Below are 12,992 nucleotides of genomic sequence, written 5' to 3' on the forward strand. Positions count from 1 at the left end.
GTATATCTGCGAGGCTATATGCCGCACGGGCTGAGCAGACTTACACGGAGATACCTCATGCCTCGGAAGTTGTGAAAGTGTATTACTGAAGGATAAAAATAGTCAAATAGATCCAGCTTTTCATGTAAGAGAAGCCAAAGTCACAAAAAGTTTAAAGCTATCTTCACTGTAATTAATTTTCTTCTCCTTTCAGGCAACTAGGTGGGTCTTCAGCATGGCAGGAGTTTAAGGTTTAGGTACTACTGGTCGAAATGCAAGACAGGTACCAAAAAGAAATATAAAATCTTTATATTCAAGTTGCTGCAGTTCCTCATCAAAATTGAAAAGAAAAAAAAAGTGAAAGATAATTTGAAAACAAACATTTAAAAAGTGGAAAAATTGGGAGGAAATAAGGAGGAAAGTGTTGAAAATGTTTTTTCCGCTCTTTTGTAGTAAGTAGTTAGTCTGTAGTTACTTGGTTGTTTCACCTCAAACAAATGAGACAAATGTAAAATAAATTAAATGGAAGGAAAAGAAATAAATCAACAATATTAATCTGTTTTTTGGTTCTATGTGACAAATATTTTAGCATAGGTAAAAAAAGTACCGTTCATGTATCGGTATCGAAAACCAAGTATGGTTAAAGTACCGGTATCGAAAAAATGTACCGGTACCCAGTAGGGCTGAGCGATATAGAGAAAATGTCATATCTCGATATTCATGCCAGATATCTCGATATCGATACGGTATAACTATGGGATAGGTGAAAACCAAGCATTTTTCAGAAAAATAAAAACATAATACAAACAAGTGCAGTTTCATTGATGAAAATCTGTATCATTTATATCTTGCTTTTTCAATTTGAATGTTTTGAATCTTTATATCTCAATATCAATACGATAACAATATATCTTTCAGCCCTAGTACCCAGCCATAGTCAGTAAGATATAGTTTTGTTTATTATCAACCAAATAGAGACACTGACTGCTGCTTTAGTTATCACATGTGTTTTAGGGGAAGATTGGTTATGTTGATGCAGCATCGTAACGTTCAAAAGAGTCAACATGGACATGGACAGAAGGTCAGAAATTAAATCTATGGTGTAATATGCCTGTGAGAACTGGGTCAATCCTCATGAAACAAAGACTGGCATGAAGTTCAGTGTCTTCTTTGGCGCAGCAGTTCGTGGTCTCGCCTCACAGCAAGAACTCAGCTGATCTCACATAATACAGCAGATCTATAGTTGTCTACACTGTACAAGCGAAGAAGGAAGCACTGTGATTGCCTTGGGAAGTTATGAAACGGCATCCCTAAAAACTCAATACAGTAAAGACCTTTGTATCCGCTGCATTTGACTTTGAGCGTGTGAAAAGTCGACCTATACTGTAGCCCCCCCCAAAAAAAACACCTTGTACTTTGTGATCTATAAATTCCTAACCTGACGACCGCGTGAGCCAGCAAGCTTCTCCAGTTTATGTAATATTTACCCAAGAATAGTCCAGCAGTCAGCATCCCTAAATCGGTCTTTGCAAATGGGTCAAGGGCGGGTGCAGTCATAAATCACTGCACAAGGATGCTCTCCGACTAACCGGCCGCGATGGGAAACTTTTGTGCTGCGTTGTTGAGTGCAAATTGGGCCACTTACATAGTATTAGCATGAATAAGGTTTTTCGAAAAGTTAATTCAAGAGTCCACTTATTTGCTCTTTCAACACTCTGAAAGAACGTCATTTTCTCCCTTTTTTGCGTCTATGTAAACAGGCACAAGAAGGCACTTAATAGACACTTTCTTTGAGCGAGTGTCTTAGGGGGGATTGTGACAATGCCTCAATTCATGGGCAGTAATCCTCCCAGGGATATTGCTTCGACTGGCTGCTCGCTGCTGCCTTAATTACACATCTGTGCCTCCTCGGAGCAACTGTAAGCTGACACAACGATGCTACATGCTACTGTTAGACAGAGAGTAAAGAAGTGTTTTCTTGTGTATCCAAAAGGTGAAGACAGATACTGATTAGTCAACTCTTCAGAGCTAATTACTACTTACCTGCTTGTAATCAGGTCGGTGGGTTCACATAAGTGCGACATGCAGTGGATAGTACTCTCAGCCCCGTAATCTAGCAATATAGTTAATGGTCTTAAGGAAATACGACATAACAGACTACCCTGCCTGACCTTTTTTCTAGACAGATGAGGACAAAGGCTCTCAGCATCCTGTCCAATGATACATGATGTTACTTACCTTTGGCTCTTGACTCTAGACTTTATTCCTACAGCCGTCATACTGCCTCTGGACTTTAGACAATTTAACCCTTGGGGCCCGTAGCGTAGTATTTACTCTCACGGACAATTAATGAGTAAAAAAATGCAACATGCTATGACACCTGCAGTGGCGCTTATGGCCTCTAGGGGCATGAGTTATTTAGTACTGCCTTAATAGTATAAAAGAGCCAAAAAATCCAGGCGAGAGAAATTGCCACAATGTACCCCTGGGGCCCCAAGGGTTAAATTGTCTAAAGTCCAGAGGCAGTATGACGGCTGTAGGAATAAAGTCTAGAGTCAAGAGCCAAAGGTAAGTAACATCATGTATCATTGGACAGGATGCTGAGAGCCTTTGTCCTCATCTGTCTAGAAAAAAGGTCAGGCAGGGTAGTCTGTTATGTCGTATTTGCTTAACCCTTGGGGCCCCAGGGGTACATTGTGGCAATTTCTCTCGCCTGGATTTTTTTGGCTCTTTTATACTATTAAAGCAGTACTAAATAACTCATGCCCCTAGAGGCCATAAGCGCCACTGCAGGTGTCGTAGCATGTTGCGTTTTTTTACTCATTAATTTTCTGTGAAAGTAAATACTGCGCTGACAGAAAAGACAACAGGAGAGAGGGATATTGTGCATCCAATTACACAATGGAGATACTTTTTTTTCACTCAAACTTGGCTGTAATTACTGCTGAAGTGGCACTAGCCTGCAGTTAGATTTGCCCTTTAGCCTGTTTGCTTCTTCTTTGTGATTCTATTAGTGTGTATTGCAACTCCGAAGTGGCAATGTGGTTTTCTGGCCAGAGAGACCAGGGGGAGGTGAAAGACCCCCAATCATCCCATTAACACTTGTATTACCCCAGATAAGGATTTATTAAGGTAAACAAATTACTTAGTATTGCTTTAAAACACTTCCTTTTAATGTACCCCAGGAGGTATATACTCTTTTTTCAGGAAAGCTAGGAATTTCATAATATAGTGTAGTGGGTTCATATTAATACATGTCACAACTTATGATGGTGAAATCTAGTAAACATGAATGAACAACTGTATGAAATTTGTAAAATATTTTCTATGGTTTTATGGACAAAGAGACCGAAAATTAGGGCTACAACTATGATACAAGTGATCCAGTTAATATCAATATTAGTAAGGACACTACCCGCTACTGCTTCATCTCACATCTTGCTCACTGCTGCCCCTGCTGTTCTCATTCAAGCCTTGCACTAGCCACCTTTAAAAACCTTACAGTAGACCCCCAAATTTGACCCGAGTCTTTAAAAAGCTAAAACACATTTATGGAGGTCCTTTTTATGGAGAACTGTGTAAAGTGCTTCACAGAGCTTGGCTCCCACTCACACCTACAACAGCCCGGACAGAAGTGGAGCTGCCGTGGAAGGTGCAGAGAGCTGATATAGATTTTAGTGCGAAAGATACCAACGCACATTTACAGTGGATAAACACTAGAGACTAAACCAACAACAACAATATACACAGAATAGTCACTTTTTTTTTTTTTTACAACCAGTTTCATGTAGATGCATGACTGTACACTATTTAACTGTCTTTCTTAGTTACAGCATATTCATTTTCAAATGTTCAAGATAATAAAATCAAATCCAAATGCCATTGTATCTGCTGTCATCATACACCCACGCCCCTACACATTTAACAATACCAAAAGACTTTTATCTGTGTTCATTTAGTCACAAACAGGGAGGCAGTAAGACATCCCTCCCAAATCACTATCACATCACTATCAGGGGCTGATGATTTGATGTGGGTATGATCCTACAGGAAACATGCAGTTTGGTTACTTTTATTTATGTGTTATTCATAGCAGTGGCTTATAATCTTATAGCTACAGTGTATGTTCATTTTAACTGTAATACCTGCTTATGGCTTTGCAGAGTCGATCAATCAAAAGTATTTCACACTTTCTTTGTTTTTAATTTGTGTGGTAGTCAAAGTCCAACTCTTTTCTAAAATAGGAATTTTACAACAATAAATAAGCCTGCAGATTAATACACCAAAGCTGCAATTAAAATTAGGAAATGCTTGAAATTCAGTGTTTCCTGTGAATAGACAGGACAAGCTTTCTCCCCCACATAAGCAGAACTCAAACTGAAAATTGGCAAACTAAATGACTTGCTTCTTTTATAAACATACAGCTAACCACACAAGGATTTTACAGAAGCTGCTGCACAATGTATCATGTGACGCATCCGCCAAAAGAATATATCGCAAAGTCACTGAGATTGACACATTTGGCACAAAATGTGTGTGAAAAGCAATTTATTTCACAGTGTGGGGACTGAAGTTTGTATTTGCACTGGGCTCTGTGTGCTGCACGGTGAGTCTCCATGGCGAAGGGAAGCAGCACAATCGGCAGCATTAGGAACTGTTCATCACGGAGACAACAATGCTGGGGTTCGATCTGACACCGGCCCCTCTCGGTGTGCAGAGGGGGAATGAACCTGTCTCTTATCTCCGCCTGCAGCAGCCCTTTGCTTTACCCTGTCCCGCGGGGGAGAGCTGCTGTCACTGTGAGAGCCCCGCCGGGGAGGGCATCTTAAATGGGCCCGTGGCGGTGGAGATGGCGGGGTGGGGGTACAGTACAGAGCCCACGGGAAGTGCAATGTTAGACATAGAGAGAGAAACTGTATAGGGGCAGCTTAGTGGTTACGTGTCATTGAGGAACTGCTCATTTTCACATAGATCCATAAAGGGCAATGTATCAGCTAATTATTTAGATCAAAAAGTATATTGATGGATTTCTGATGACAACCCTATATTCTGCGAAGTTGGAAGCCACCACGCTCTACCACAGGCACGCACAAAGACCAGACAGGTACATATATAGAGCATATCTCAAACTGGAAAACCTTGCTTTTTTTGCTTTCATTGTTTAAACTCAACTCCCCAACTTTCCTAATGCATTTCCTAATTCTTCACAACAATGAGTTTATAAGCACGTTTCTTGACTTCCAGGGTGATTTTTTTCAGGATCACTGTGTTTTAATGAAATGTACAATGTGTCTTTTCACAAAATGTACTTTCACAACAATAATAATAATAATAATTCCACTACCATGGAAGAATATCAGGTATAGAGCCTTTAACCTCTTAACCCCCACTTGAACTGAGCACATTTTCCCCAGTTAGGCTTTACCCAAATCTTGAAAAACAAGAAACAAAAACATACCGGTAAAGCAACAATCACACAATAAAAAAGGAAACAATGGAATCAATTTGGGGATATTTGGGTGAAATGGGGAAAATAGTAGGCAAGAAATTGAAAAAATTAATTTAAAAAAATGAGAAAAACAAATCATTTGATTTGAGCTTGAACAACAAAGTCACTTCCTTGAATGTTGTCCCTGGACTAACGGCATCAAAGCCTGTTTTTGTTTTGTTTTTTTGCCTGCTTTAGAGAGTAGAACAGTAGAACGTAAAGTTTAACGGTATGGCCATAATCATGTACAGACAATGCTGGCATTTGTAGAAAATGGTGCTTTACTTTGGGCTAAAATTGGCAAAATTGGTCTTTTACAATGAAAAAAAATCACCCCTCCGCCAAGCAAACTTGCCCAACCCTGCCCCACATGTCCTAACGTGTAGAATGAGCCCAGACCTGTTCACCACAACTGCCTCTAAAATCCTGCACTGTCACTCAAAAAGGTGTTAATTCGGGTCCGAAGTGCCGTCATGCACGAGCTTAATATAGAGACTGCAGTTACACGTAAGACCTGAGGTGGCAGTAGTGAGCATAAAATGACCAACTTGCATCTAGTCTCTTAAAAAAACAAATTACTGTCAGAGCATTCTTTCGGTCAGTGGTGGGAAGAGTCTCAGTACAATGTTTTTTTCTGTTGAATAGTTTTGGTAAATTTCGAGAGGCCCTTTGCCTGATTTTCCATGTGGTTGAATAACATTTGTTTTGTCTTTCAGTAGCCGATGATATAGTTTAAAAAAAAAAAGGCCTTTTGGGGGATGGGAAACTAGCAGTATTGTGATCACCGAGGTCAAAAGTGGCTTCTATAGCAACACCAGCAGAGAACAACTGCTACAGATACAAGGGATTTGGGAGTATAAGAATATAAGCACTGACTCACAGGTAGTTTGTTAACGACGTGACAGACTGTGATTCCCCGAAAGAGGTCTATGCTTCTGTGCATAGTCACTCTAACATTTATGACAGCAATTTACAGTAACTTGCTCAACCATCGTTTAGCAGGGCTGTTTTTGAATCCTCATTATGCAACAGCGATGCGAAAAGTTGTCTCATAAATGTCAATCATACTTACATTGAGCTTTCGGTATTGGCAGTCATTATTCTATGGAGATTGTGTTTGCAGCTCTCCAGTAAACACCAGCCATTTTCATTGATTTCCATTCAAATGAAAGCCAGTGAGACATACGCAGTACATATGTCGATCCTATTAGATTAGATTAGAATCAGCTCCAATTGATTTCATTGCAAAGCGGTGCAGAAGCCGTTTGCTGAGGTCTGTAAGTGAATGGTCCGCAACTGTGTGAAATGAAAGACCTCAGTGGGGCATGAAAGAATGACCTCACACTTTATTTTCAGCCAGTGTTGTGGCATTTATAATTAATTACAGTTACAAGCTGGGGTACCTGACTTTTTGTAGGAGCAAATTTATTTTTGCACCCTCAGTAGACGTAGACGTACATGTAGGGAAATTATAATTGACTGGAGTTTACGGATGGCTAAGGACAGGCAACTTCGGACCCGAAGCAACAACGTTTTTTCTTTTTTAAACTCTGTATAGTCCCTTTAAAGGAATAGGCCACCATTTTTAAATACTGAGATATGTTCTTATGTTAGAGTTGATATGTAGCTGTCTGGTCTTCGCCTTGCAGTATAGTAGTATAGGTGTCTTGAAAAATCGACATGTTTAATTTTGTGTGACCATACATGGATTGTGTAAAGGCTCATGTAAGCATATTTACAGCCGTCTGTGCTCTGTTTATGTGACTGAGGGCACGCGTAAAGCCAGACAGCTACGCATCAACTCGTCTAAGCTAAGGCAAGAACATATCTCAGTGTTTTAAAAGCGGTGGCCTATTCCTTTAAGTGCTCAAGTTTGCCTATACTATCAATACATTGTGTTGAACCCTTACTTCAGTGGGCTCATTAAATCTACAATGAATTGATCCCACTGAAGTGAACTGTTCTGCTCCAGGGACCACAAATACACAGCACGTTTTCTCTTCCTTGAACGGAAAGTGCGTCATCTTTTGTTGTTTTTGGCTCCTACATCAAATGCTCTTCCCAACAACTCCCTTTCCATTTTTAGACACTAATGTGTAGTGAGGACTTTATAAATGTGAACACACATTTGAAGGCTACAGTGAGAGTTTACAACAGGAGTTAACCAAGGTCATTCTACAGTAAGTCCTTATGGAAAGTCTAACCACTTTTCTGTAGCGTATTAACATTGTGGTTGCTATTCACAGCAACTTGGTCTAAGTACTTTACAAGGAGATGCACAATTTGAGGTTGACATTGTGAAGATTTTACTCTGAAATATAGGGAAGTATTTGTATATGCTGAACACTGCACAAAGTCACTTCATGTTAGTTTAATGCTTTTTTAACTCCCAGCACATATTGAAGAAGACAAGTAAGACAAACGGCCCTGTCTATTCTGAGTGACCCTGACAATTGACCTCAAAGAATTGCCTTTAAAGAATCAATCAGCAGTCATATCGAATCAAGTCATACGACATACTATACGCTTTTTAACATATATGACAACCGCGAGGCACTGAAGTCAGCCCGTTTGCCACACACACACACACACACACAGCAGTCCTGAGGGGATCAAAATCTCTGACATTGCTTTCAGCCAATAATGTACTGCTCTGAAGCAGGTCACTGACTTAACCTATTGTGACATTTCGCTTACATCCTCATGAAATACGCACCCGTCAGTCCCGGAAATCAACACTAAATTAAAAAAAATCCCATTCATTTTTCATGCCCGGGATCCTACATGGTCCAATCAATATTTGCGGACATCCTTCACACACAGGCGGACAGGCATCAGGATGGGAAAAGGGGATATTTGCTACTTGAATAAAAGATACCAACCCACGTATTGCCTCTTAAGCTTTTTAAAAATGAAAATTCCCTATTATTTGCTCTAGCAGAGTGCTTGTCGATGTGCGCCTGACAAAGGGATTTGCGTGTGCGGAGCAGCACAGAGGCAGCGGAAAGATTGTTTAGGCGGTGAGTAATGAATATAATTGAATAGTCGCTGCAATACAAATGATGCTCTCATAGAAAAAAAATTGCCAAGTTTTATGAAAAGCTGTCAGGTTTGGGGTTATTAAAGTGGCGGATTATGGAAAAAACAAGACATTGTTTTAGTGGATGGGAGCGAAGTCAGCAACAGTGGAATCTTTTTTGCGAGGTGAACGCATTTTTAACAACTGTCTCCAACACAAAATGAAAATGTATGACAGGCTTTTTTTAAACAGACTATTCAGTGTGTGCAGTGTTGGGTAAAAGGTTTAGAGGGGTGCGTAAAATGCGGTGTACATGAATTTGTTTTGGTATATTGAAAGGTCTGCAAGTGGCCATGGAAAAAATGGGTTCTGCTGTAACACTTTTAGATGCCAGTGTCTGTTCAGTTAGTCATATTATAAGGATTTTGGGAAATCATCATAGAGAGAAGTGCCTAAAGAAGGAGCAGTGTTTGGAGAGGATGTAGAATGAAACAAAAATCAAAAAATGACTTAAGTAATTATGCAACAAAATGATTTTATGGGTTACTGAGGCAAAACCATTCACCCTGTAACTATTCATGGGTTTTAGTCACATACTAATACTTTGCTTCACACCAAAGAAGGTCCCTGGTTCATTCCCGTGCCGGACGGGGAGTTGTCCCTCTCAGTTCTAGGGTCTCCCCTACCACTAAAAACATGTACAGTAGGCCAGGATGAATAATGCCTGTGAGTAAGTGAAAAAAAAAAGTGGTTGGCGCAGAAGTGGCCCAGATATGAACACCATTTGTAGTTTTATTGATACATATTTTTTGTTTAATAGTTAATTGCCATAGCAAACAATCCTATTTTTTACTGCTTACAACCCCTGGATAGGATCTTATGATGGGTTTCTTCAGAACCCTCATTTTTCATCACATGAACACAAAATGTGATGATAAAATTTGAAATCATGACATAAGCGGTAAAATAAATAAATAAAGCGAACGCAAATAAAGCAAAGTACTCTTCAGGTGCATCAGGTGTTGGATAACTGTCACAAGACAGCAGATGTTTTCCTAACAATGCCACTTGTTTGATGAAGTGCCCCGCCAAAATAAGAGCCCAGCTGCGTTCTTCAAGCCCGTGATTGGGAGGCAAGTTCAAGTGTCCATCTCTCCCTCAAAGACCCAAGTGTTCGAGCATCATCCGTGTCAAGTGGCGGGACCTTGTCGCCTCGGCAACGGAAGCAAAGCTATTTTCAGCTTTGGGCAATCTGCCACCCCTCCAGGAACCTTATGGTGGACCGAATGCACAGCGGACATGGAGGAAACTGTACTTTTTAATAGCCTGATGTTGTGTTCAAATTTTGAGGTGGGCTAAAATAGGAATAGGATAACTTAATTATTGACTTAAATCCTTTCAAACATCAACATTTCTGTGCTTATATGCCATGTTCCTAATAATGAGTAGTCACAACAGGACAATAGTGTGGATAAGGTTGCATCAGGCAGCCTCTAAAACAACTGGAACAATGGACATGTTGACATGGCTTATATTTACTCACTGCACAATGGAAGCATTTTTGAATTGTACATGGTTTCACTTCAAGTGGACGAAGCGTGAACCCACATCAGACTAACACTCATTTCTCTGCATATTCACTATTAATATTATTCAGAGTCTCCTATTGGCATAAAACAGGCATGTCTCTGGACTGTGAGAACACACGGCGTAGCATGACAAAGCAAGTGGAGACAATACTGACCTCCAAAATAAAGAAAGAATAGAAAAAAGTCATTTATAGTAGTAAAACTGCATGTGCTTGATAGAATCGCGTCACTGCTTGTTCCACAAAGGGCTTAAGGTCGAGATTTTCATTATGCAAGGTGATCTACTCCTTAATGGAAATGACTTCTAAATGTCTTTATTACTGAAAACTGTTACTGCCTTATTTTACTTGGAACACTGCTTGGAGTCAGTTGACGTCCTTGGATAATATTAAATGCAAATGGAAAAAGACCTTGTGGTGACTTCTGTCTCCTTACTGACAGATCAAGGAGAAGTCTGACTGGAGGGTGCCCTGCTACTGTTGAACTCCAGTAGCAGGACACTCAAGGGTAAGCGCTCCAGTCTCGATGATGCAACCAAGAAACAACCTTTGACCCTCCTCTCGCTGGCCAATGCCCCCGTCACCACTCATATCTGATAGCACAGGCCAATTTTGTTGCATTACGTCTCAATATGGCACGCTATGCTCTGGAGAGACTCCCTGACTCTTCATTAAAGCGTCCAAGTCCCAAGTCAAAACTATAATTATAGACTCTTTGCATCAATTACCCGGCGATGTCACCCGTCTGATTGTTTGCTTCACAGTGGCGCTCAGGCCGGAGGCGGTGCTGAACGGACAGCTCCTGAACTGTTCATTGAGAACAGAGAGGGAGATCGAGCAAAAACAGAGTGGTCCCAGCGGTATTTGTTTACAACGAGCCACGGCGTCCCAAAGGTGGCTGCAGGTACATAACAAGAGATACGCACACATACACACGAGCCGGCAAGAGGAGAGACTGCAGGGCTGCCTAATAGCTCTACAGTGGCCAGTTTAAAGCTAAACTACCTGAAACAAATAGGAAAAGACAGCGTGATTTGTGCAAGTGGATTTTTTTTTTAACTGCAGCGACTTGAATGTGCAAATAAACTTCTCTCCGCCAACTCAATTCACATAGCGGCAGATGTTGTTTTAGTTTGGCAGTGACTAACGCAGTGCAAAAACAAAGCACAATTTTCACAAAAACAAATCCATCTTACTTACTTTTATTGAACAGTTGCCCTACTTCAAATCTACATCGTGGGGTTACCTCAGTCTCATCGACAAACATTTGGAAAGTAATTCAACTCTTCAGATAGTAAAAAAGGCAGACAAATAGAAATCTATCTCTGGACGTGAACAAGTAGAATACATTTTTAGGCTTTAATTGGAATCCTGGTACTACTAACGCTGAATGATTTTGACAGTTCTGTGAAAATATGAGGCTAATTATCTGCACTTCCAATGATTAAGTCAATTCTCATGTTATTTTTAATTCACTTATGCTTATATATTGTAAAAGAAATATACTATGGAAACATTTAATATTGTGTATTAACAGTTATGGACAAAGAATGTAGCCAAAAATATTTATATTTTCAACTAAATGGAAGAATCTGGAAGTTTATACAGTACGTATACAGTTCAGGATAGAGGAAGTGTAAAAGTCCACCTTGGCTTGTTCTTTGTGCACACTGTAAGATGTTAAGAGCACAATGACATCATTTGTTTTGTCAAGCTGTTTTCCTCTTTTCTCAATGCTCTAAAGAAAAGCTATGTTGTTTTGACATCATCCCATAGAGACAATGAAAATATGCAGAGGCTGCACTTACGAGTGCCATCGAAGCGCGTCGCGATGGTGTCCAGGAAGGTGTTCTGAGGGGCCAGCAGGCCCTTCATCACAGGCATCTTGACCCAAGAAAGTGCAGCCCTCAGTAGGCTGCAGGTCACACCATCCCAGTGGTCCCAGGTGCTCCAGGTACAGTCCACTAATGGCCACCGGGATGCACATTTAAAACACAGCCGCTCTCCACAGCCGCCTCTCCCAAACTCTATCCTGGTCCTGGAAAGACTAAAATAGCTCCAGAAACAGTAACGCTGAGGTTCATGAAGAGCAGTCAGAAACAGTTGTTGAGTCAACGAGCGCAGATCAGGTCCAGGTGACGCCCAGGTCTGTCCCAGCAGGTGCGCTCTCTCTCAAGTTACACCTCACTCACGCACGGACAAAGCAGTGATGTGGCGCCTCGCTCTGCCTCAGTCGTGTGGAGCACAAGAGTTGTATCTTATGCGCTCCCTTTCTCGCTGCTGTCTCTCCGCCCAATGAGAGGCGAGCTTCCCCTGTAGGGACCTGTTTTCATGTGTGGTACAGGGAGTGAGTGAAAGTGAGACGCGGGAACCGGAGGACGGGGAGAGAGGGAGGCAAGGAGGGAGGGAGGGGAGGAGAGCAGGGGAGGATGCTCTCTCTGTGTGCAGCTGACAGCACCATTACGCCCTATAGTGCTACTATCAGCACATGGCCTTTGTGTGCATGTCTGCAAATCAAGGAAAGATGGATTACCAGTGTGTTGGTCAATGGAGCCTATTGTGGTCATGTGGACCAGCCATTGTCTAGCGGGCGTGTGAGACTCTTGAGACAAAGTGAGGTATTACATGTTCTCATCTCATACCTGTAAGTAAAATATAAGGGCTTCATTATCTGAAATTCCTCAAGTCTGAATTTATTCAGGCTTTGTTGATTCAGTGGTTGCCATATCCCCAGGAGAGAATTAAGTCTGAGAGATAAAAGGGGCTAAGAGCGGATTATAAGGATAAGCCTGGAGATGTTGTGATGTGTGAACTTGATGCTGAGCCCTCGACTAACACTGCGTCTCAGTACAAACTTTGACCCTGGCGAGCTTATTGAACAAGGAATACCTCAACGACATAGCACACGCCCTTATTTG

At 41.1% G+C, this 12,992-nt stretch overlaps 1 protein-coding gene across 1 annotated transcript in view; it reads right to left on the minus strand.

Annotated features, from left to right (window-relative positions):
• Positions 1-12,099, minus strand: part of LOC306978341 (voltage-gated delayed rectifier potassium channel KCNH4-like) — a gene marked incomplete at its 3' end in the record, with an annotated part of 52,837 nt that extends 40,738 nt beyond the window's left edge. Inside the window, exon 1 of the mRNA XM_079576864.1 lies at positions 11,883-12,099. Coding sequence (XP_079432990.1) covers positions 11,883-11,958 — 76 coding nt within the window. The 5' untranslated portion in view covers positions 11,959-12,099. The remainder of the gene's footprint in view (positions 1-11,882) is intronic.
• Between the last annotated feature and the right edge of the window lie 893 nt (positions 12,100-12,992).

This window comes from Gobius niger, assembly GCF_951799975.1.
Source record: "Gobius niger genome assembly, chromosome: 19".
Classification (NCBI taxonomy): domain Eukaryota; kingdom Metazoa; phylum Chordata; class Actinopteri; order Gobiiformes; family Gobiidae; genus Gobius; species Gobius niger.